The sequence below is a fragment of the Gymnoscopelus microlampas genome, assembly GCF_963454915.1.
Source record: "Gymnoscopelus microlampas genome assembly, chromosome: 4".
NCBI classification, from domain to species: domain Eukaryota; kingdom Metazoa; phylum Chordata; class Actinopteri; order Myctophiformes; family Myctophidae; genus Gymnoscopelus; species Gymnoscopelus microlampas.
The window spans coordinates 34,203,730-34,230,947 of record NC_139941.1 but is presented as its reverse complement, the minus strand read 5'-3'; the positions used below and the strand labels follow the sequence as shown (position 1 = coordinate 34,230,947).

Sequence of the window (27,218 nt, the reverse complement as noted above, 5' to 3'; positions counted from 1 at the left end):
ATTATAACAATGTGGTACCCACATATCTAAGCACATTACTTTTCAAACGTTGGTGATGTAAGGTTGTTCCACCAGAAGGAGCTCCACAGACTTTTTACCAGGCAGATTCAAACGCTGTATAGCAGTGGTTGTCAACCCATTTCATGCCAAGGACCCCTAAATTGTTATACATTTAGCCGCGGACCCCCATCTGAAAATGTTTTGTACATGTTCAAGATTTTTCAAAAATAGCAGATCTACAATCTCATAGCGCGGCACTCGGTGCCGCGCTATGAGCTTGTATATCTGCTATTTTTGAATAGCCAAAGCTAAGTGGTTAAAATGATTGTGACTCTATGTTAACTAATTTAGCTGGGGACCCTCTGGTACCCCCCCAAGGACCACTGGTTGAAAACCACTGCTGTATAGGAAAGGACTTAGTTTTTATACTCTGCAGCAGTTATGTGGAATAGAATGGGTTATCTGCAATCAATCAATCAATCAATCAATCAATCAATCTTTCTGTCCAAGAGCAAAGGCTGGGTGACCGAAGCGGGCAGCATAATTCTTCCGATAACAAAGTTCAACGAGGCCGTAAGAACAAAATGACACGAATGCGGAGAAAACAAACAGATTGCCTTGCCAACTGCTCCTTGCACCTTCAAGATTTTCTAGCAAGCCAAAATCACAGCAGATTACAGCAATGCGAACACTGTGTGTAATAGGTCAGATATTAATATTCCATACTAAATGGTGGTGTCTTAACTACGGTAAATTCTGTGCTCCAAGTGAAACACATGGAGTATTAAAAAACATGAAAACAACAGAAAGCTTCAGTTTTAGCAAGCTAAAACATTTGGCTTAGTTCGAAATAGAGAATTCTATCAAAGACCATAAGTCAAGTATTGTGAACACCAAGTCCCCAACAGGACAAACTGAGTCGATTTCCTGCCCATAACTTGAACAGCATATCTTCTTCAAAAACATTGTGCTCAGACTATATTACAAGCAGACCAACCAAGCTAACTCACAAACTCTCTTCAAGAAATGAGCTATACTCAACATTTTTCAAGTAAATATCCTTCACACAGCGCAATCAATTAATAATGAGCTCCCCCCCGCGTTAAATAGCTTCTTCAGAAGAAATTAGGAAAATCATAAACACATGATGTTGTGCCAATTTCAGTTGCCCCACACTAGAACAGCCAAGTCACAGTACAGTCTTCACTTTATAGGAGCCACAGTTTTTAATCAGCTTCCTCCCCACTACTGATTGATTGATTGAATACTTTATTAGTCAGAAATGTAAACGGCAAGAGGTACAGTCAGACATTAAGGCTAAAAGGATAACACAAAACGAGGTTAGAGACTATGACCTCTCTTTCCATCTGTTTAAAAAGACGATCGCACTAGATAATCACACTATGATGCATCATAACACTGATTATAACGCAATATAAAATTATCATAATGTCTTACAACTATGAGAATCAGTGTTGCCAGATTCTGTGAGAGAAACAAGCAACCAGGTCTAGGAAAACCAGCCCAAAAGAAGCGACTATGGGCCACATGAGCACTTTAACATATACATCAGCTATTTGAAAATAGCAGATCTACAAGCTCACAACGCGTCGCGATGCGACGCGTTGTGAGCTTGTAGATCGGCTATTTTCAAATACAATCTTGCGGGGAAATTATAATAAGCAGATCTGGCAACCCTGATGAGAATTATAATACACTCTGATTCTAGAAAATAAATCTGTGAGTGTCTAGTAGATATGAACATACAGTGGCTATACAAATTCATCATATCCCTCTGAAATAGTTATTTTCGTTGCTGTACAGCCTGAAATCAAAACCCACTACTACTTTGTAGAGCCACCTTTTGCTGTAATAGCAGCCACCAAATCTGTTTGGATATGTCTCTACTAGCTTTGCACACCTAGATTTGGAAATATTTGCCCATTCTTCCTTGCAGAATTGATAAAGTTCAATCAAATTCCGTGGTGAGCAAGTCAATCCACAGATAAATTGAAGTCAGGGCTCTGACTTGGCTCTATTCTTTGCTTCTGGGGGGTCCCTGGAACAAAACATTTTGAGATGGGGGTCGGCGGCCAAATACATATAATTTTGGGGGTCCTTGACATGAAAAAGTTTGAGAACCACTGACATAGAAACATATTTTTTTTTCAGAATACTGTTGGGATTTAGAAGACATTTGTAGCCACTGCGTTTTTCTTTTGCCGGTATGTTTAGGGTTGTCGTCGCATTGGAATGTGAATGACACACAAAAGAAGAACAAGTGACAACCTATCTTCAGCTGTACAGCAGAGGGACCCATAGAATGGCGAAATAGACTTGCTTTTTCATTGCTTTGATTAAAGGTTAATCGATTTGACATTTTAATCATTGAACACAGCGGCATGAATATAACCGAGTACAACTGATATAGTGCAATAACAATAATACACAATATATTGATAGAATGACGACAATGACAGATAACCTTCGGCGGGAGCATGTGAGATAGAATAGAAAGTGCACACAGCCATGTTCCTGCTACACGACTGAAAGCCAGCGGACATTGCCTGCGGGCGGTCTCCACATCTGCCTCTGTTACCACCGCCCACACACTATACCAGGAATTATTAAGGCACTGGCTAGGTTCAACAACTGACTTCAAATATATACAAAGCTGCTGTGTTTGTAGGTTAGTACCCACAACAATTTATGTTGCTGTGGAGCCTTTCACAGAGTATATGAACACATTTTGCTGTATGTTATTTTGGGCCATTTCGCCACATTACCTCCCAGGTGCGTACTGTGTACTGGTGTGGGATAGTCCCAACACCTACCCTTATCATATAATATTAATGAATGTTTCCATTTGAATGACAATGTAGTTAAAACAGTAGTTTAGCCCATTAAGACCTGAAGCCGACAAAAAATCCCAACAGTATTCTGAAAAAACGTATGTTTCTATATCAGTGGAGCTCAAACTTTTTCATGTCAAGGACCCCCAACATGATATGTGTTTGGCCGCCAACCCCCCATCTCAAAATATTTTGTTCCAGGGACCCCCAGAAGCAAAGATTTGAGTTACAAATGTTTGCTTTAAAAATATATATACAGTATTCAAAGATTTGCACACATTTTCTCGATTTTTCTAAAATAGCAGATCTACAAGCTCGTAGCGCGGCACTCGGTGCCGCGCTATGAGCTTGTATATCTGCTATTTTTGAATAGCCAAAGTGTAAAATAATGCTTTTTAGCTCAAATCAGAAAGTGATACAGATGCGTTCCAGGTCTTAATGGATTAAAGCACATGCTAAGCTACAGTACTAAGTTGAAAGAATACCACTAAACAGGTAAACAGGAAACTGACTGCATTAAAGGCAATCTAGAGTGGAGGAAGAATGTGTATATGCTGGTACTGTAGATCAGCTCTGAGCAGACGGAAGTTGCACATCGTAGTACTTGTTGACCCCCAAAATGCAGCTTGCTGCTGATTTGCATATAAAACACCCCCTACGGCACCTCTCCTCCCACACTGTTGCAATGGCGAGTCCCCAAAACACCAACACACACAGGCATAGGGAAAAAAACACCACTTTGCCTCCGGAAATGATCAATTCAGCCATTCACTGCACGCGCCTCATGCCAATCCAGCTGCCCCAAAATAGGGGCAGTCTATAGTGTTCATTCATTTGGATAGTTAACCCGCATTAAGACCGGGAACGCATCTGTGTCATTTTTAGATTTGAGCTAAAAAGCATTATTTTACACTTTGGCTATTCAAAAATAGCAGATATACAAGCTCATAGCACGGCACCGAGTGCCGCGCTACGAGCTTGTAGATCTGCTATTTTTGAGAAATCGTGAAAATGTACGTGCAAATCTTTGAATATATATATATTTTCAAGCGAACATTTGTAACTCAAATCTTTGCTTCTGGGGGGTCCCTGGAACAACATATTTTGCGATGGGGGTCCGTGGCCAAACACATACCATTTTGGGGGTCCTTGACATGAAAAAGTTTGAGAACCACTGACATAGTAACATACGTTTTTTTTCTCAAAAAACGGTTAACTAGAAGACATACTGTATGTAGGATCGGCTTCAGGTCTTAACATGTTAAACTGAAAGGGAGACAGGTATAGGGGACGGAGACCTACGTATATGATCTTATACAAGATTGTACAGTTGCAGCGCATATTACAGGACTATTCAGAACCCACGACATTCCTGGGTATCCATGCAAAAAAATATTTTATTTGATCATTTTAGACTTTATTCTAAATCCCCTAAAAAGTGGAGATTCCATGACGTTGTACAGCCAGGGGAGAGGAAATGAACATCCTTGATGCTTTCAGCCAGTACACACACACACTTGGTAGAACCATCGTCTAAATCATATGAGTGTTCATGTTTCCACAGGCTTCCACAGCTGATCCAGTGTGCTGCCTTGTGATTGACTTTACATTGAAGCTTCAAATAAAACACACACACACACACACACACACACGCGCACACACACACACACACACACGCACACGCACACACTCAGTGAAATTGTGCTATGGCAGATAGGAACCCAGGGGACGCGGAGGAAAAAAAGTCTGGCATCTGCTCTGCAGTCAGGCTGGGGAATTCATAAACCAAATCCAGAATACATTTTAACCCATTGAGACCGGGAACGCATCTGTGTGTCATTTTTAGATTTCTTTGGGCTATTCAAAAATAGCAGATCTACAAGCTCATAGCGCGGCACCGAGTGCCGCGCTATGAGCTTGTAGATCTGCTATTTTTGAAAAATCGTGAAAATGTGTGGCAAAATCTTGGATTATATTATTTTTTAAAGCGAACATTTGTAAAATATTTAGTTCCAGGAACCCCCAGAAGCAAACATTTGAGTTACAAATGTCCGCAAAAAAAAAAAAAAAAAATCAAATATTTGCACAACTTTTCATGATTTTTCAAAAATAGCAGATCTACAAGCTCGGTGCCGCGCTATGAGCTTGTATATTTGCTATTTTTTGAATAGCCCAACGAAATCTAAAAAAATGACACACAGATGCTGCGTTCCCGGTCTTAACGGGTTAAAGCCAGCTGCCGCTGACGGCTGCTACATGACAGGGAATGCAATCGGGACGCTGAGTCACTCCCGAGGCCTGCTCTGCTCTCGCTCTGTTCTGTTCTGTTCTGTACAGCTCAGCTCGGCTCGGCTCGGCTCGTCTTGTCTCAGCTCATCGCGGACCCGTCTTCTGTTCTGTTCTCTGTTATCTGTTAGTCTAGTCTCTCGGGGAGGGGGGGGGGGGGGGGGCGGGGGGAGGGGGGTTTCGACGTGAAGCTTGATTTCCCTGATGCTCGCTGATGAGACTTCAATGCCTGAATACTCCATAGGTCATTGAAGGATAATCAAGTCAACCGCTCATAAAAAAGAAAAAGAATGATTGGTTAACATTTGAAAGGCAGTGATTACAGTACATAGGGCTTTGTCTCTCTCTATGAAAAAAACCCACATCATGATAATCTATCAGACAGCGCTATTAACCTATTACGACCTGAAGCCGATTCTACAAATGTCTTCTAAATCCCAACGGTTTTCTGAAAAACGTATGTTTCTATATCAGTGGTGCTCAAACTTTTTCATGTCAAGGACCCCCAAAATGTTATGTATTTGACCCCCATCTCAAAATATTTTGTTCCAGGGACGCCCAGAAGCAAAGATTTGAGTTAAAAATGTTTGCTTTAAAAGAATATATATTCAAAGATTTGCACATATGTTCACAATTTTTCATAAATAGCAGATCTACAAGCTCGTAGCGCGGCACTCGGTGCCGCGCTACGAGCTTGTAGATCTGCTATTTTTGAATAGCCAAAGTGTAAAATAATGCTTTTTTAGCTCACAACTAAAAATGACACAGATGCGTTCCAGTTCTTAATGGATTAATGCAGCAGTACTCAAGGGCAACGTGTCTGATATGATCTCACATGGTCTGAACTGGGTAGAAAAAGCATAAAGGTGTCCAGTGCTGGGACCACGTATTATGAGAAACGCACACCAAAGGAGTGCGCTAACAACCAGTATAGCCACGGATGTCTAGTAGAGTCCCAGACATGGTTTCAAGATCATAAGGCGATCTCTTGTCTTCGGGGTTGTTTTAGAGCTCCCACCCACCCACCGCCCACCCGACAGCCTCTGTGAGATAGTCAGACTCCTCTTGTTGTTATCCAGGGCTTAAACTATAGTCTGGGACTCTAACAGTATCAGATTGGTTTGGCGTGTGCGACAACAATGCAGCGAGCGTGCACCGACCGCTGGATATATGGATAGGTTTGTGGAAGTATAGTGAGATTACATAGTGTACCAGTCTCTGCAGCCTGGAGAGCTTGTGAAGCCTCTGTATCCATTCACTTCAACAATAACAGTCAATAGTCCGTTACTTTGGCCGATCGCCACAAACCACCCGCAACCAAGAAACCGAAACACAACAAAGCCATTTTTGAGCGGTGCAACCGCTCCTATAAGAGGGTTTAGGACCCATCCGTGGTGAAAGTTTTTCTTTCCGTCGTGAAAATTTGTCTTTCGCTGTGACGCCATGCTGTGGAAAACACGCCCATAGGCTAGTGCTGTGCTGTGATTGGCTAGCGAGACACATGATGAAATTAACTTCAAACTTCGCAGACGCGCTGTGAGTGGCTAGCGAGACGCATGATGAAATTAATAATAATGTAAAAAATGTAAGCACGTCACTTCGCAGGACGTGCTGTGATTGGCTAGCGAGACGCATGATGAAATTAATAACTCATAAATATCACCGCTCACAACGAAGCCATTTTTACTATTAGCTTCTGTTTGGACATGTCTGTTGGACATTTAAATGTCCTAATAGAGTACAGAAGTCCTGACGTCACTCGTTCATCCCTCGTCACTCGTTCATCCGCAGGTTCGTTCGCTATGGAGAATAACATTGGGTCATCATAGAATCGTCTCATATAAGAATTGTGGTCCAAAAATAAACAAACTGTCCTGGCGATATTGTCAGGGAGGAGGTTCTGTATCGGTTATGATAGTCAGTCACCTATATTTGATACAGCCTGTTTCTGGCAAAAATGTAACTAATTCGGCGGAAGTAACATTAGCGTTTTCTCACCGTCAGTTGATGCTTCATATCCATAAGAGTAAAACCGCCAGGGTCATTTGTTTATTTTTGGAACACAGTTCTTATTTGACACAATGTCTATGGGGATTCAGAATGGGGGTGGAAAACCGCGAACCAGGTAGACAAACCTAGGATGTGTAAATGACGTCAGACTTCGGTACTCTATAGAGAGAAACTAGCCAGAAATGTGGTCATTACTGATGGAAACTACCCAATAAAGTATTTTCTTAGACACCTGTTGTAAACTGTAATCTTAAAATGAGCAAAAAGCGTGCTGACTCTACAGCTGTAAACTATCCATGCATTATTTTCTAATATATTATATATTATATAATATATCATATAATAGGGAAACTATGAGAAACTCTCTCTCCTCTTCCCCAACAAATGACACTGCCGTTGACTAAGGCATTGGTTCTCAAAGTGGGGTCCGGGGACCCCCAGGGGTCCTTGAGGGAGTTCCAGGGGGTCCCCAGCTAAATGATATAGATTAGGCACCAAATGGACCCCTAACGGGTCCATTTGGTACCCTAACGGGTCCATTTGGTTCCATTTGTACACTCTCAGAGTTAAATTGACATAGATTTTACAATATAAATTGCGGTCCAAGTGATAGAAATGCCATTAAATGGGGGTCTGTAGCCCTAATGCATGTCAAACTGGGGGTCCTTGAAATTAAAATGGTTGAGAATCACTGCTAGAGCTGTAAAAATCTTCTCTTATGGGGGTCCCTGGCATATCTTTTGAAATGGGGGTCCGCGGGCTAATAAGTGTCAATTTGGGGGTCCTTGACATGAAAAAGTTTGAGAACCACTGGACTAAAAGGCACTTCATCTCAATTCCTTCACATGCTGTAACTGACAGAGAACACATGCTGCTGGGGCCGTCCTGATTAGTGACTCAGATACATTATACATCTAACATGCACTAACCTGGTGGCTTTGAATCTAGCCTATGACCTATGTCATCCCTCTCTCTCTCCCTTCAGCCATGTCTCTTGTGAGTGTGCACCGTCTAATAAAGCAGAACCGTCTTCAAATTCTGATAAAAGCACAAACCAAGAACAGTTGGGACTTTCATTCACTTTAGTGGGGTCATCCCTACAGTATATGTTCCCCGGGTTCTATGTTCCACGCCTCCGTGGAACAGGGAACCGAATCCGTTCCGATTCTGCAAAATGGTTTTCTGAAAAACGTATGTTTCTATATCAGTGGAGCTCAAACTTTTTCATGTCAAGGACCCCCAAAATGATATGAATTTGGCCGTGGACCCCCATCTCAAAATATTTTGTTCCAGGGACCCCCAGAAGCAAAGATTTGAGTTAATGTTTGCTTTAAAAGATATATATATTCAAAGATTTGCACACATTTTCACGATTTTTCAAAAATAGCAGATCTACAAGCTCGTAGCGCAGCACCAGCTTGTATATCTGCTATTTTTGAATAGCCAAAGTGTAAAATAATGCTTTTTAGCTCAAATCTAAAAATGACACAGATGCGTCCAAGACCTGGGACTCCCAGGTCTTAACACATTGGCTGCCAGCTTTTTAAATTTTTTCCTACAGTAGGCTGCCAGACTTTTTCAATGAGAAAAAAAAAGCACTTAGGAGCCGAGATACAGAATTTTTAAGTTTTAAGGTACAAGGAAGTGTCTGGGAGTCTAAATCTTCGGTAAATCATATCTCCTTGGTCTTTGTTTAAAAAAAAAAAAAAAAAAAAAAAAAAACTTTTATTTTGATTTTTGATTTTTTTTGAAAGAACGCAGATCTGCGTCCTTGGCAGCGAACAGGCTTTTGCGCAAAAGAACGCAGATCTGCGTTCTTGGCAGCCAATGTGTTAATAGGTTAATGGTAACTAGATTCTACCAAGCCCGGCCCTGAATGCCTTGCGATTGGCTGAATGCAAAAACCGAGAAAACAAGGACTCCGCCCCCAGAGGGGACGGTGGGGGCGTGGCGTTGTCACATTCTAATATACAGCCCAAAACCCTCATTCTGCTCCTGGTATGGTGGCGTGTCTATAGCTGAGCATTGGACTATTGACCCCAACCCCCCCCCCCCCCCCCCCAGTGATAAAGAGTGCCCGCTGCCGGCACTCTTTTTTACGACAACCACAGACTATTTGTTTTTTGATGACTATGATCCAGAATTCTTGCCAATATGACTGCAGTGCATAGAGCCTATCCTCTTGGGGTTCGAAACATGTGATCTTATCTTGTCCTTTCTCATCTCATTATATATTATCTAATGAATCCAGTGGTGTACACACACCTTTTTCCGCATGGGGTTTTCAGATCAAAAGGGCCCCCCTGGACCGTTTTGTCAACGGGGGTGGGGGGTTCACTGTCTTAGCGCTCCTTCAGCAGCCGCTGCTTCTAAACGTCGGCGCTTTTCGGCGATAGTTCTGTCTTCTTTCACTTTCTCCACGCCGTTTGGTGCTCAGAGGAACACACGGGGGGGGGGGGGGGGGGGGGGGGGGTGCCTTAACCCAGCAACCCTATGCAAATTGCGCCACTGTATGAATCTTTAACAATAATCTTACACATTGAGAATAGTTGATCATGACTCCACAACTATTGATTGAGTTATTTTCTACGGACGGTACTGAACATGATGGGGTGGGAGAAGCAGGCTTATGAATGGGAGATAGCTAACCCCTTACTAGTTTGGCAAACTTATTGGTGAGGAAAACGAATGAAAAATGGATGTAATTATAATGTTAAATCTCCCTCAGCAACTGCCTTTGCCAAGGTTCCCCTTGGCAAAGCAACTGGAGATCCACAGTTGGTCTAGATGAGATGAGTAATCTATAGAAAGATACTGTGGTTATACTTGGTAGCCCCCAGGTATGAACATGTCTAACCATCCCATGTCAAAGCTGGCCATTTGTTGTAAAAAATAAAAAATAAAAAAAATAAAATACACGCTCAGTCAACCCCTACTGGCATAAAATAAAAAGAAAGAAAATACATTTAAAAAATAAAAACGTCCCAGGCAGCCAGCCTTATGGGTACAAGTGTCACAATATCCCAGGGATGAATAATATTATTATTGTTATTATCTTGTACTGTACCTGAAAGGCATGCGGTGTGTCATCCACACAGTAGACCCGGAGGTTGTAGTCCATTGAACTGGCCTCCATGCTCCCGAACACAGCTAGCTTCAGCCTCTTGACAGCTGTCTGGGTGAGAGGCTCGCCAACCAGGGCATAGGAGCCCGGCTGGTTCAGCAAAAGGTGGCAGCACGTTGAGTCCATTAGGCAGTAACAGGAAGAGGACTCCTCCTCCACTGACATCACTTCCTGTAACGAAGAACACAGATCTGAGATGGGGTCTGTGAAAAGCACAGACTGTCAGTGAGATGATGTTGGCAATCATTTCTGTGCTCACTACATTTGGCTTGACCGAATATCCTGTAAAAAAGTGTTGTTTTCGTTAACGATGACGAAATGATTCCCTTAACGCCCCATTTTTTCATGACGAAGACGTGACGTTTTAGAGCTAAACATAGCTCTTTGATGACTAAAATATGACGAGATGTATGTGTGTTTTCGATGACGAGATGACACGAACATGTTATTGGGTGGTCTATTGGACATTCAAAATGCATGAAAAGCTCTAAATATCATAGCAATATCTAGGACGCAACATCCAGCGCTGTGATCGGTTGGGATACCGGCTTCTGTTTAGCACATGTTGTTGTTGTTGTGAATGTGAAGAAAAGAGTTGCCTGTGTGCCTTACGATAGTGGGCATATTATAAAGTTAGCTAATCATCTGATTGAGGAAAGACGTCTCTGCCTCCGATTACCATGGCGGCAGCGTCAACATCAACTAATGGGTTCGGTGGTCGGAACAGAAGAATTGATATATGGACATACAACTTGCACCTAATGGGAGAGGGACATAAGAGACTGTATTTTAACATCATTTTCTGGGTGGTACTGGTAAAGAAAAAGGTTGAGAACCTGATCTAGCCTATTCTATTTTCTGAACATGCAGTATATGGTGTGAATTACAGTATGTGTATTGTAACACAAGTTGTAGCCTATTGTGTTATCCCCTAATGTGAATCTTCAAAATGGGATATATTTCATGATAATACTGTTAGCGGTCATATCTTAAATACATTATTTTATTTTATTTGTTTGACTAAAACCAATGACTAAAACAGGACAAAAATCATTTTTTTAATTGATTTTTACATATATAAAGACATATGCATTTCAAGTATAGAACCATCAGAATTGAACTCAGTATCCCCCACCCTTCCCCCTTTTCCCACTCTTCATCCCCCAATCCCTTCCCACCCCGCCCTCCTTCCACATATTCACACAACACATCCACAGCATCAAGTCAGTAGATCTTTCAGATCTGATATCAGGTTTGTCCACAGTGAAATTGTCATATGTTGAGCATGGTTAATCCTGGCCGACGACAATTCTAGATAGGCAATGTCCAAGAAGCTCCTTCGCCAGTGTGTTTTGGATAAGTCATGGGGAGGTTTTTCGTTGACTAAAGCTGACTAAAACCTTTTGAGTTTTCGTCGACTAAAACTAGACTAAAACTATCAAGGATAGAAATGACTAAAATGTGACTAAAACGAATAAGCATTTCATCTAAAAGACTAAGACTAAGGGTGCGTTCAGAAATGCGCACCGGGAGCTCACTCACATATTAGTTTGTATTGGCCAGTGCTCTCAGTGCTATATATCTGAACGCACCCTAAGATTAAATCTGAAATGCCTGCCAAAAACAACACTGCTGTAAAATGCATTACCTCAGAATTATGTTAGCCTAATTAATTAGTAAGATTTGTAACTTCAGAAATTATTTTAAGAATCAACTTCAAAATCCTCATCACCACCTACAAAGCCCTCAACCACCAGGCACCCCAATACATTTCGACCTCCTTCACAACCACGTTCCCACCCGTTCCCTCAGATCCAGCGATGCCAACCTCCTCAAATTCCCCACCAAAAAAACAAAGCGCACCTGGGGTGATAGGGCATTCTCCGTTGCAGCACCCACCCTCTGGAACCCACTTCCACCTCACATCAAAGCCGCCCCCACCCTTGCCGTGTTCAAAACCTCCCTCAAAACCCACCTCTTCAGAACTGCTTTCTCCACCTAGCTGATCTTCTACCACCCGTGTCTCAACTTGTGTTATATTCCCTGGCCTTCTGTAGCCTTTTTTTAACTTTTTATTCTCTGTATTCTCTCATTAAAGTTGTTTTGTTTTGATTGTGTTCCACTTAGTTTAGCCTTGTAAAGCGACGTTGAGTACTCAGAAAAGCGCTATATAAATCCCAGGTATTATTATTATTATTAAAAGGGAATAAAGCCTTTTTTTGTCTGCTGCCTTGTAAAAGTTCAAATCTACAGGAGTCTAAAATATGCCGCTACCAATACAGCCGGAGCAAATCAAATGAATAATAGGTGTGTTAGATGCCAAAGTGCAAGCATTGACAACATTCAACAGTATTGTACATGGGCACACCTCAATCACATTCCCCTTTCACTATGTGTGAGTGGGCAGCACTCTCCCCTTTGTATTAGATTTCCTTTCTGATATAGACAATAGGAAAACTAAAAGGGAGAGAGACAAAAGGTAATCTAAAAGGAAGACAGACAATAGTTCAATTATAAAAGGCCGATAGATAGACAAAAGGCACTGGTGGGATTTGAAGCACACAATCATCACTGGACAAAACATACAAATGTTACTTTTTCAAGCTTGTTATCGTGCAGGTTGGAACTGACTGGGAATTAACCCATTAAGAGCTGAAGCCGATTCTACAAATGTTTTTAAATCCCAACAGTATTCTGAAAAAAACGTATGTTACGTATGTATCAGTGGTGCTCAAACGTTTTCATGTCAAGGACCCCCAAAATGATAGGTATTTGGCTGCCAACCCCCATTTCAAAATATGTTGTTCCAGAGACCCCCCAGAAGCAAAGATTTGAGTTAAAAATGTTCGCTTTAAAACAATATATTCAAAGATTTGCACACATTTTCACGATTTTTCAAAAATAGTAGATCTCGTAGCGCAGCACTCGGTGCCGCGCTATGAGCTTGTAGATCTGCTATTTTTGAATAGCCAAAGTGTAAAATAATGCTTTTTTAGCTCAAATCAAAAAATGACACAGATGCGTTCCAGGTCTCAATGAATTAAATGGGCTTTGTACACAATGTATCATGTGGCCTACTGGGGTCTGTAACTTTTGAGATAGCATTACAGAAGTTGAAAACAAAGCCAAAACTACATGGATTGTTAGTGGTCTCTTGAGTACACACGAAGAAGGAAAAACTCAATTTCCTACATGAGTTACGATGTTAGTGCATACCGCAACACAAAATAGTCATTATAGATAATATGCAATGCATTTTATTTATGAAACCCACAGCAGCAGGTGGAGAGCACTTCATTATCTGCAACTGAAATGAAGGAATATATCTTTCATGTCCTCTCAAATGCGCCATTCTTTATTCAAAGGAAAAAAGGGACGGGGATAGGAAAAACATTACAAGGCGGCGAAAAGGAAATAGAAGCTTTGTTATTTAAATGGGGAGTAATGATGTGCCAAGGGAAGGGAAAGAGCATGCTTGAATTGGACGTGTTTTATGATTTGAACCGCACGACTGCATGATTCCAGGGTACTAATGCTACAGTACATTGATGTTTTCCCCCCCAAATGCTTTGTTTTGATTTATCAGGTCGTCAATAGATGATGCAACACACTCAGGAAGTTTTTAAAAGTGTTATTAGCAACTTGAACTTGAAGTAAAGAGTTTCTCATCGCTACAGAAAAGTTATGTACTCCTTACTATTGCTTTTAAGGCCTGAGGTTCCGATTCTGCAAAATGTCTTCTAAATCCAACGGTTTTCTGAAAAACCTTTGTTTCTAGATCAGTGGTTTTCAAACTTTTTCATGTCAAGGACTCCCAAAATGATATGTAATTGGCCGCGGACCCAAAATATTTTGTTCCAGGGACCCCCAGAAGCAAAGATTTGAGTTAATGTTTGCTTTAAAAGAATATACATATTCAAAGATTTGCACATTTTCACGATTTTTGCAAAATAGCAGATCTACAAGCTCGTAGCACGGCACTCGGTGCCGCGCTATGAGCTTGTATATCTGCTATTTTTGAATAGCCAAAGTGTAAAATAATGTTTTTTTAGCTCAAATCAAAAAGTGACACAGATGCGTCCCTGGTCTTAATCGGTTAAAGCTTAAATCTGTAAGTTTCATGTCTGTTGATCACCCACCCCTTGACGGAGAGAGGCAATTGCAACAATGTCCGTACAGCCAGGATGTCAACCAGATGTCATACCCGACACTTGGGTTACATTTCTAGGGAAACCACCTCCAACTACTGCAGATGTGCTAGTTATTATTGTACATATATAATATAATTAGGGATGTCCGATTTTATCGGCCTCCCGATATTATCGGCCGATATTAGCATAAAAATTGATATCGGGAAAATATCGGTATCGGTTTTTTTTTTTTTTTTTTTTTTTTTGCTTTATAAATAAGTTACAGGAGTTCTTACTGTATATGGTGTGTGTGATATGAAATTTGAGCTTACCCTAATCACAATAATCCCCGCATATATCGGTATCGGTCGATATCGGTATCGGTAATTAAGAGTTGGACAATATCGGTATATCGGTTATCGGTAAAAAAGCCAATATCGGACAACCCTAAATATAATATACAGTAAAGAATGGTCAAAATAAAAATGTATTCATTCAATTCATCTCCAGGATTGTCGCTTTAAGGTTGTTGAGCTAGGCGTCGAAAGCTAGTCTACAGTTGCACTTGACAAATTCCCCAAATATAAATGTTTAACCATACACTGCAGCAAGAATGAGAAAGAAATGCAATGACAGCTAAATGTTGACTTGAAGATAAAGTATACTAACGTACAGCATAACAGGATGCTAAACATTAGCGTTGAATTACAGTGTGCACGATGCTCAACATTAGGGCTTAAATTACAACATGCATCACTTTTACGATCAGTAAATGTATAACACATCAACTCTTTCCGCTGCTGAGGGGGCCTTATTGGTGGCTCCGGCAGGAGGAAGAACACCATCCATGTGACTGCAAGCAGCCCTGGTTTCATTTCCAGACAGGGACCTGTGTTGCATGTCATCCCCTCCCTCCTCTCTGCCATGGCTTTCCTGTCTCTCTACACTTTCCTTTCTGAATAAATCAAAAGTGCCACATGGCATATATGCCATACTCAATCCCTGACTGTCATCACTCTGACTTAACCCATTAAGACCAGGGAACGCATCTGTGTGTCATTTTAAGATTTATTTGGGCTATTCAAAAATAGCAGATATACAAGCTCATAGCGCTATGAGCTTGTATATCTGCTATTTCTGAAACATTTTGGAAAATGTGTGCAAATCAAACATTTGTAATTCAAATTTTTGCTTCTGGGGGATTCTACAAATGACAGTTTTCTGAAGCAGTGGTGCTCAAACTTATTCATATCAAGGACCCCCAAAATCATATGTATTAGGCCACGGCACGGACCTCCATCTCAAAATATTATGTTCCAGGGACCCCCCAGAAGCAAAGATTTGAGTTAAAAATGTCCGCTTTAGAAATAATAATTCAAAGATTTGCACACATTTTCACGATTAAAAAAAAATTAGCAGATCTACTACGAGCTTGTAGATCTGCTATTTTTGAATAGCCAAAGAAATCTAAAAATGACACAGATTCTTTCCCCGGTCTAAATGGGTTAAATGTAGAGGACCGTAAATGTCCCCATAATGTAAAAACGTGATGGATCCAAGTTCTGCTGCTGTTGACAGGTTCAGCTAATTAGCTAACATGTGAACGTATAGTAACCAAGTCAAAAATGTATTTTATTCCTTAAGCACTTTCAACCAAAAGGTTTGACACAAAGTGCACAGGTTGATACTAATACTCCAGAACATTTTAAGGATGTAATTTTACTATATTCCATTTTAATGAAAGCATGCACTGGCAAGTGTTGGACAGCTTACCGTTTAAAAAAAAAACTCTCTCCACACTGTCCTTTGGCAAGATCTCAATGATAAGGCTCATTATTTCCCACCTGAGAATCTCTAAGTATCCCCACTCCTTTTTAATATTACAAAGAAATCTCAAAGAGACATGAATCATGTATTTATTCTCATCACCTCCGGTCTCTCTTTTCTCTCTCTCTCTCTCTCTCTAAGAGATTTCCATAAGAAATAACAGGGAACAGAAGAAGCCTCTTCATGCACACAGCTAGTCAAAGCCTTGAGTATTTATACAAGGCAAGATTGGATAAACGTGAGGCTAGATCCAAACAAAAGATTTGAGGAAGAAAAAAGGGTCAATTGACTGATCAGAAAGCCACCCGTTAACACACGTACACACACACACACACACACACACACGTTTGTATTCCCATACTTGTGAGGACATCAACATTTTAGGAAGCCGATTTTTTTTAGGGTCATTTTAAAGTCTAAAGCCGAAAAATAGCAGATCTACAAGCACACAACGTGTGACACGTTGTGAGCTTGTAGATCGGCTATTTTCCGGTGTTTGAGATCGCCGCAACAACTAAGTATAAAATAGGGGGAAAATGTAACCCCAAGCCTCTAAACCTAACCTCTAAAAGGTCTAATCCTAAACCTATAACCCCAACCTGAATCTTTATCTAATTGTAAACGTATCTCTTTTTTTTTTTAAATAACAATTTCTCTTCTATTCTCTTCTAACATCTATTTATCATATTCTACAATACTTGTGGGGACGTTTGGTCCTCACAAGTATAGTAATACACACACACACACACACACACACACACACACACACACACACACACACACACACACACACACACACACACACACACACACACACACACACACCTCCTTGTTTCTAATGTTGTCTGACCAAACAGGGTGTCAGTAGGAGAGCTCTTCAAAGTGACAGTAATGTGTGACTGAATGACCTCCAGGGGGGAGTCAGAGACGCCTAATGTGAGACGCCACGGCCACGTCTCTCACAGAGACATTATAACCACTGACTGAGACAGAGAGAGAGAGACAGAGAGAATCACAGACAGAGAGCGAGACAGAGAGAGAGAGAGTTTAATTCATTACGACCGGGAACGCATCTGTGTCATTTTTAGATTTCTTTGGCTGTTCAAAAATAGCAGATCTACAAGCTCATAGCGCGGCACAATGAGCTTGTAGATCTGCTATTTGTTTGAAAAATCGTGAAAATGTGTGCAAATCTTTGAATATATATATATATTTTTTAAAAGCAAACATTTCATTTGTAACTAAAATCTTTGCTTCTGGTGATTCTACGAATGTCTTCTAAATCCAAAACAGTTAAAAAAAAAAAAAAAACGTATGTTGCTACTGTATAATATCAGTGGTTCTCAAACCTTTTTCCACGTCAAAGGACCCTCAAAATGATATGTATTTGGCCACGGAACCCAATCTCAAAATATGTTGTTCCAGGGACCTCCCCAGAAGCAAAGATTTAAGTTACAAAATGTTCGCTTAAACAAGAAAAAAAATATATAAATCATATATTCAAAGACTTGGACAGATTTCCACGAAAAAATAGCAGATCTACAAGCTCATAGCGCAGCACTCGGTGCCGCGCTATGAGCTTGTATATCTGCTATTTTTGAAAAGCCCAAAGAAATCTTAAAATGACACACAAGATGCGTTCCCGGTCTTCAATGGGTTAATCAAAGACCTCTATAACGTTGCATGTCATTGAACCCTCCAGCTTGGCGGTGACGACGACGACGGCAATGGTGGTGGATGGAGACGGGGGGGGGGGGTTAAGACAAGACAGTGATGCATGCTGGGTACAGCCACTCTGTGTCACCTTACAGCCGTCTCTCCATTACATTGTCACAACATTACTTAGGATGAAAGAATGGGGGGGGGGAGATTCTAGGACCAAATCCAATTGGTCTTCTCTCTCCTAAATAACAAGGCTCTTCCCAAGCGCTTGACAACTAGCACAACACTAGCCGAGAGGGGGGCGATAGTAATATTCATTATTCTGACCCCTTGCTCCACTTACCAAAACCTTACGTCAGAGGGAGATTTACTATATCACCGCCTGCTTGGAAATCATTTTTTTTACTATTTGTATCCCCTCTCTCTCTCTCTTTATCCCCCGTCTCCTCGCCTGTGTCTGTTTGGGGAACTAGAGGCAGATAATACAAAGTGACAAAGCCAGTAAAGGGACCTCTGGGTTGAGGATTAAGCTCTGGGGACTACAGCCAGCACACATACCCCCTGATAAAATAAAAAAAAAGCTAAATACATACCCAGCATTTCCCAGTGTGGTGGATACATTAAATATAATCTTACCTAAACACGCATAGATACATGCCATGCCGAACCACTCTAAACAACGACATGGAAATACGCGGTGTGTCCCTTTTCATTTCACTGCGTCCCCGACCCCCTGTATACACTAACAGGGTGTGAAAGGCTTTAGGTAACAGGGCGTGTGTGCAGTGTGTGTGCGGGTGTGTGTGTGTGTGTGTGTGTGTGTGTGTGTGTGTGTGTGTGTGTGTGTGTGTGTGTGTGTGTGTGAGTGTGTGTCAGTGGTGGAAAAAGTTCTCACATTTATTACTTAAGCAAAAGTATCAATACTGCAATGTAGAAATACTCTGTTCCGGAATTCAAAATTTACTTGAGTAAAAGTACTAAAATGTATAAAAATAGCAGATCTACAAGCTCACAACGCGTCGCGATGCGTTGTGAGCTTGTAGATCTGCTATTTTCAAATAGCCTAGATATAAAATAGGGCTAAAGTGGTTAATGTATGTTTTATATTGTAATAATTGATATCTGCAAAGTAACTAGTAACTAAAGTGTTCAAATAATTGTTGTGGAGTAAAAGTACAACATTTGCCTCTGAGATGTACACTGTAGTGTAGTAGAAGTAAAAGTATAAACAATTGGAAATACTCCAGTAAAGTAAAAGTACCTCAAAATTGAGCAAATGTACTTACTTTACCCCACTGGTGTGTGTGTGTGTGTGTGTGTGTGTGTGTGTGTGTGTGTGTGTGTGTGTGTGTGTGTGTGTGTGTGTGTGTGTGTGTGTGTGTGTGTGTGTGTGTGTGTGTGTGTGTGTGTGTGCGTTTGTGTGTGTGCACGCGCAGGCACACGCCAAGCAGTCTGTCCAGCTGGACAAACGGAGCGTTGTGGTCAGCACAGAGGCCATTTCCATGATTCTTCATCCTGATTGCCTGGTGTCCACAGTCAGTGTGGCATGTCCATCCAGACCCACTGGATCAATACTAACCCATGTCTAACAGCTCACCCCCGTCCTCAGCCTGCTGTCCCAGTGAGTGACGGTGGCTGTGACTCTTCCAGGCTGTTACACGCCATCATTGCTTTTTAATTCTCTGGGAGCAATGTTTGTGTGGCCTCAATGTCCCTCTTAAGACAAAAAAACAAACAAATGCACACACTCATGCTCACACACAGGCACGCACACATACACACAAACAAACAAACAAACGCACACACACACGCGCGCACACGCACACACACACACACACACACACACACACACACACACACACACACACACACACACACACACACACACACACACACACACACACACACACACATAAAACACCCCCACACATTCACAGCATCCAATAGTACTTTACAATTTACACAAGCAGCACACGCACATGTGTACACAACTCACACAACTCAGCCAGTCACATTGCTCAGTGACTGGTGACTTACTGGAGCCATTACCACATAAAGCAAATATATAGAGGCTGGAGAAAGGGGTGGGGGGGGCAAAGTCAACAACCCTTGTGCCACTTTATGTCAAGGAACGCTGCTTTCTTCCCTCCATATACAACCCTCTATCCCCCACAGCAGTCAGCTCACATGACATTTACCCACCAAGAAATGGAGCCATTGAGCAAAGGACAATTGAGGAGAGGAAAACGTCATGTATGACCCTGTGTTGGAGGGTGATGAGTTGCAGTGTGTTTGACAGGCAGACGCACACACGCACCAGTGTTGATTTAGTCGACTAAAACTATGACGAAAAATGTTCGTCGACTACCTTTTTTTTCACTGACTAAAACTAAATAAATACTAAATAAGAAATAAGCTATGATGACTAAAACTAAGACTAAATATATTGACAATTTCGTCAAATAAAAACTAGACTAAAATGTTAGTGAGGACTAGTGGAGAAGAGATCCAGTAGAACTAAAAGACAAGTCATTTTATGTTTGGTTGCGCTCAGGCGTTGCGCTCTGAAAATAGCCGATCTACAAGCTCACAACGCGTCACAACACGACGCGTTGTGAGCTTGTAGATCGGCTATTTTCAGCATGCAACCAAGTGTAAAATTAGCCATTACAGCGCCATCAAGGCACCGCCAAAATACATTTTAGTCGACTAAATCAACTGCACATTTAGTCGACTATAATCTTATGATATTTAGTCGACTAAAATTAGACAAAAACTAAAACATTTCAGATGACTAAAATACGACTAAAACTAAATGGAATTTTATTCCAAAGACTATGACTAAAACTAGATCAAAATTTGTTGTCAAAATCAACACTGACACACACACACACACACACACACACACACACACACACACACACACACACACACACACACACACACACACACACACACACACACACACACACACACACACACACAGCAGTTCTGTTCTTACCTCCCATTTGCTGTCCTGGGTTTTCCTCTTCAGGTGGACGTTCCAGTTCTGGGCGTCCAGCTCGGCACAGTGGGCGATGGTCAGGGCCACGGGGCTCAGGAGGTCCAGGCCCGAGGGCCCGTACGTCACCTCAGGACCCAGGAGGATCTCACAGCTGTCCTCTGGCTGAATGCTGCAGATAGAAAGAGTACATACAGTATGTTTAGGTACACTTATGTACATTGGTGCATTACTGTACATACGCACACGCACACACACACACACACACACGCGCGCACGCACACACGCATGTGTATACATTAAATTGACCCCTACAAGTACGTAACTCTGACAGTATACAAATGGAACCAAATGGACCCTAACGGACCCTCCACTGTCAGAGTTAAGGGGAGACCTTGAAATGGCAGGGTCATGACAGGGTCCTCGGATCATTCCTAAGTTGCGTTAGAGCACCCCAAGTGGAAAAAGAAATACTCAACAGGTGTTGAGTAAACACGTAGATCTACGTGTTTGGCACTCAATGTGTTAATTACATTACAGTCATTTAGCAGACGCTTTTATCCAAAGCGACTTACAATAAGTGTATTCAACATAGGTAGGGAACGAAAACTACTAATCACCAGAAGTTTTAAGTGCATTTCCTGCAAAAACAAGCAACCAAGAGTATACCTAGCACTAAGGTAAAAGTGCAATATATCAGCTACCTACTTTCTTAAACAGATGAGACAAAAATGGCAAAATCAAATGAGCACGAGCTAAAACAAATAAGTGTATCGACTAAACAAGATCCAATAAACAATACAAAAATAAAGCAAGAGTTCGTACAACTAGTTAACAACAAGTAGGCCAGGCAAAGAGGAAGGGTAGTGTTTCCTGAAGAGGTGGGTTTTCAGCCTGCGGCGAAAGATGGGCAGTGACTCTGCTGTCCTGACATCAGTGGGAAGTTCATTCCACCACTGTGGGGCCAGAACAGAAAACAGTCGTGACCGTGTCGATCGACCAGAAGGACCGTTGAGTGGCGAGGGAATCAGTCGCCCCGAGGTGGCAGACCGGAGTGGTCGGGCAGGGGTGTGGGCATTGACCAAAACCCGGAGGTAAGAAGGAGCTGTTCCTTTCACTGCCCTATAGGCTAGCACCAGGGTTTTAAACTGAATGCGAGCTGCTATGGGGAGCCAGTGCAGAGAACGGAGAAGGATAGTTGTGTGGGAGAACTTGGGGCGGTTGAACACCAGACGAGCCGCAGCTTTCTGAACAAGCTCCAGAGGTCTGATGGCTGATGCCGGAGCACCAGCAAGGAGGGAGTTGCAGTAGTCCAGGCGGGAGATGACAAGAGCCTGGATGAGCACCTGGGCTGTTTTCTCCGTGAGGAAGGGGCGAATCCTCCTGATGTTGTAGAGGAGGAATCTGCAGGAACGTGTCACTGATGCGATGTTAGCCGAGAACGACAGTTGATCGTCCAGGGTCACACCCAGATTCTTTGCAGTCCGAGTTGACATCACCACAGCGTTCTCAATGGTGATGGCCATGTCTCGGTGAGGACAGCCCTTCCCCGGGATGAACATCAGCTCGGTCTTGTCCAGGTTGAGCTTCAGGTGGTTCGTCGACATCCACTCCGAGATGTCAGCCAGACAAGCAGCAATGCGTGCCTCCACTTGTGTCAGAGGGGGGGAATGAGAGGATCACCTGGGTGTCATCGGCATAGCAGTGGTAGGAAAAGCCATGGGAGTGGATGACAGCACCAAGAGATGTAGTGTAAAGAGAGAAAAGAAGAGGACCCAGAACCGAGCCTTGGGGAACCCCAGTAGTGAGCCTGTGTGGTTCTGACACAGACCCTCTCAGCATCACCTGGTAGGAGCGACCCGTCAGGTAGGATGCAAACAGGGAGAGTGCAGAGCCTGAGACACCCATCCCCTCGAGGGTGGAGAGGAGGATCTGGTGGTTCACTGTGTCGAACGCTGCAGACAGGTCCAGGAGTATCAGGACGGAGGAGAGAGAGTTCGCTCTAGCGGCATGGAGCGACTCCGTCACTGCCAGGAGGGCAGTCTCTGTCGAGTGACCCACTTTGAACCCAGACTGGTTGGAGTCCAGGAGGTTGTTCTGGTGGTTCTGGTGGTTCTGGTTAATACTAACGGTTAATGGTAACCGCAAAAATGATTGAGCAATGATGCACTTCCAACACCCAAGTGTACTGTGTGGACACACTTGTGTATTTTCAGGTGATCTAACCGTCTGAAACTCTTGTCACACTGTTTACAGTAGTAAGGCTTTTCTCCAGTGTGAATACGCTGGTGTTTGTTCAGAGAACCTAACTCAGTGAAACTCTTGCCACACTGTTTACAATGGAAAGGTTTTTCTCCAGTGTGGACACGCTGGTGACTTTTCAGGCCAACTGCTTGATTGAAACTCTTGTCACACTGGTAACAGCGGAAAGGTTTTTCTCCAGTGTGAATAAGCTGGTGTTTGTTCAGGTTACCTAAGCAACTGAAACTCTTGTCACATTGTTGACAACAGAAAGGTTTTTCTCCAGTGTGGACACGCTGGTGTGTCTTCAGGTTACCTAAGCAACTGAAACTCTTGTCACATTGTTTACAGATGTGAGTTTTCTTTCCTGTGTCAGTCAGACGATGTCTCTTTAAATCCGATTGAGTTAAAGTCTTGGTAGACTGTTGACTACTGTAAGGTCTTTCTTCTTCTGAGTTTCCTTGCTGCTGGCTCGTTGTCGGGAACGGTGGGTTCATCGTCAAAGCTGCTGCTATGCATGGGCTGTAATGGAAGAAGAATGTAACTAATGATGTGTGACCTTACGATCCAGGATCGGTTACAGGGCAATTACCAGATGAAAATCAAATGTATGGATCTCTGCCGGAATAGTTCCTCTTGTTGGTGAGGACGTCTTCCCCGATGTCTCTCTCCATGTGTGTCATTCACAATGTGCAGTCTGGTTTTAAGCCGAGCTGACTCAAAGCCCACGCCATCATTATGATGTCACTATGATGTCAGCCATGCCCGAATATGGAGTTCCATGTCATTTACTGAGATAAAGCTTCAGCCCAGTCACCTCAATTGTCTTCCAGTATGAAATTAACGAGCGTCAACGAGCATCAGCTGGACACACACAAACACAAACAAACACACACACACACACACACACACACACACACACACACACACACACACACACACTATATTTCATATGACACACACCATACCTGCAACTTTCACTAGCCAAGTGACAGGGGTTGGTGCGGGCCGGACAGTTGCCCCTCGCGGCCGCAGATGGCCCGCGGGCCGCCTGTTTATAGAGAACACAATTCCAGGCAGCTGTGGTCCTCCTAAGCCCGGCATTTAAATTCGAGCAAACCCAAGGTTTTTCCAGCACCTGTACCGGCCCTGATTGCATGACAGTTCCTCCTCCTTATAACAAGCTAGTGAGTTATAATAAGGCATTGTCCAATTAGCTTTAGACAGAATTCTGGCTAGCGGTGCCTAGAGACCCTAATCTTTCGGAACCATATGTATTCTGCCAGAGTTTCTTCTCTATAATGCCTCCCCAATGTTGTCTGCTTTACCGGCTTACCTACTAATCTGTCTTAACACAGAAAGCAATACATACAGGAGTGGTCTGGTTATGTCTGGTGAGACTACTTTTGCTGATCTGTCCATGCCGTTGCATATTCATCATTCCACTGTTTATTATCTCGCAGCCATAATCTGTACTCGAGATCTGCTTCTGCTGCATAAGACAACAGCAATTAACGAGGGGAAGGACGTCGGTGGGCATAGAGGTCGCTTTGCCATGCAAGCACAAGCACAGTACATGTCTGACTGCAGGTGTTTGGAGCCTCTGGAAATGCTACTGCTGTTCTCACATTCAAGTTCTCCTTTGTTTTCGCTTCCATTTAGAGAAAGAGAAGGCATCAGTCTGTACTCTCATTGGTATTGTTCCTGTCAAAAGATGGTGGAAATGTTAGCCTTGGTGTTTTAGGTCTTTATTGAAACAGACTGGGTGTTAAGTACCTCTTACTTCCACCGCAAACAGGTCATAACCAGTCAACACAATTGACCATCTGCTCAAGTAATGCATCACCGTGGACACACAAATTGCCTTGTGCCTTGCGCCATGCGTCGAAAAGCTCTGCTAGCACCCCTCCTTACAGCTTACACTCAACTGGAAATGTTGGCTGAAGGTCTAGAGTAAAGGTCTTGGGGGTCACCACAATGCGTAGGGTTCATCCTGCAATCTGCTAATTAGATTATGAGATATTTTATGTGCGGTGACATTTTGGCCTGAGGGTGGCAGGAAATGGTTAGGTTTCATCTTCCACACAGAGCGTCACTGCACTCATTTTGGCCAAATAGGCTCTATGCACAGCAGCCATATTGTGAAGACATTCACAGGTGTTACCAATGATACTAATGAAGGCTCTGTTCCATTCTGGTCAAACAGAGTCAGGGTGCTGATGTTGTGCATGTTGGCTCACTGGAAACACTCTGCTACACCAGTGGGACTAAAACTGGGGTCCTTACGGGTGTGTAACTCTGAGAGTGTACAAATGGAACCAAATGGACCCTTACGGGTCCATTTGGTTCCATTTGTACACTCTCAGAGTTATGGTGGTCGTGGAAATGGAAAAGTCTGAGAACCACTGTGCTACTCTAAATGGAACAGAGCCTTCATTAGTATCACTGGTAACACCTAGAATGAAGTGATAATATGGCTGCTGTGCATAGAGCCTATTGTGGCACTAGAGGAAACACCCTTGGGTCACAAAAAAAGTACAGGGTCAGCTTCTCTGGATCATGAAGGTGCACAGCAAATCTCATGACAATCCAGAACGTAGTTTTTGATATACATTATGTTGTTTGGGACCAAATTTATGGATGCATAGAACGACACTGCCATCTTTAAAAGCCCCATCATCACTATAGCAGCGCTAAAAAACAGTCAGTACAGCAGCAGCAGAAAAAAGGGCAGGCAAGAGAGAAAGAGAGATCAAGGCAGTGCAGCACCATGCCATGGCAAAGCTCCCTCTAAGCTCAAATCAGTCATTGTGGAGTAGAGATCTGAGCGCGCTGATTTGTCAAGATTTCCTCCCCTGAATAAGAAGTGATTTATAGTCCCTTCGCAGGAAGAGGTGGTGTGAAGTTCATGGTTTTCAGGCGTAAAGGAGTAAAGTACTCGACACTAACAGGTAGGAGTGTCACGAGGAAGCCGTAAATTATATGTAAGAATGTAATGGTGTTAATTTACAATTTAGCACAATCTGAGTTTAACCCATTGAGACCTGAAGCCGATTCTACATGTCTCCTAAATCCCAACAGTTTTCTGAAAAACGTATGTTTCTATATCAGTGGTGCTCAATCTTTTTCATGTCAAGGACCCCCAAAATTATATGTATTTGGCCGCGGACCCCCATCAAAATATGTTGTTCCAGGGACCCCCAGAGGCAACGATTTGAGTAAAAAATGTTCGCTTTAAAAATATATATATTCAAAGATTTGCACACATTTCCACGTTTTTTCAAAAATAGCAGATCTACAAGCTCGTAGCGCGGCACTCGGTGCCGCGCTATGAGCTTGTATATCTGCTATTTTTGAATAGCCCAAAGTGTAAAATAATGCTTTTTAGCTCAAATATAAAAATGACACAGTTCCAGGTCTTAATGGGTTAAATAAAGCGTGGCAACGAATGCTATCCTGAAATGTGTTGCATGATTACCGTCGGCATATTGTGTGATTAACTTGCTACTGTCTGCCAGGAGTTTGGGAATTCATTCCCTTGCATTGGGTTGATCTAGAGCAGCCATAACATTAATGCTGTCAGGGCTCTGGGTTAGATTCTCCCATCTGTGCCGCCCAATACATCCAGCGCACATCCACCAAATGACATGTGTTCAGCACACTTTCCATCAGCAGAGCATTCATTGTTTACTTGACTGAATGTGAATAGCAATGATTCAAACAGTGAGTGGGTGGGCATGGCATCACACATTATACGCAACAACATCCTTATCAGAATGTGGTTCTTGTGTTTGTTTTCTCCTCTTTTCTTTTTAACCCATTCAATCCGGGAACGCATCTCTGTCATTTGGCTATTCCAAAATGACAGATATACAAGCTCATAGCGCGGCACCGAGTGCCGCGCTATGAGCTTGTAGATCTGCTATTTTTGAAAGATCGTGAAAATGTGTGCAAATCTTTGAATATGTATATATTTTTAAAGCGAACCTTTGTAACTCAAATCTTTGCTTCTGGGGGTCCCTGGAACAAAAATATTTTACAAATGTTTGCTTTAGAATATATATATTCAAAGATTTGCACACATT

The 27,218-nt window shown here is 42.4% G+C and overlaps 1 protein-coding gene across 2 annotated transcripts in view; it reads right to left on the bottom strand.

Annotated features, from left to right (window-relative positions):
- unc5db (unc-5 netrin receptor Db) overlaps positions 1 to 27,218 on the bottom strand; it is a 317,860-nt gene that overhangs the window by 16,738 nt on the left and 273,904 nt on the right. For both annotated transcript variants that reach the window (XM_084055775.1, XM_084055776.1), the window contains 2 exons: positions 20,893 to 21,064; positions 10,216 to 10,443 (listed from right to left, as the gene is read on the bottom strand). In XM_084055775.1, coding sequence (XP_083911901.1) covers positions 10,216 to 10,443; positions 20,893 to 21,064 — 400 coding nt within the window. The remainder of the gene's footprint in view (positions 1 to 10,215; positions 10,444 to 20,892; positions 21,065 to 27,218) is intronic.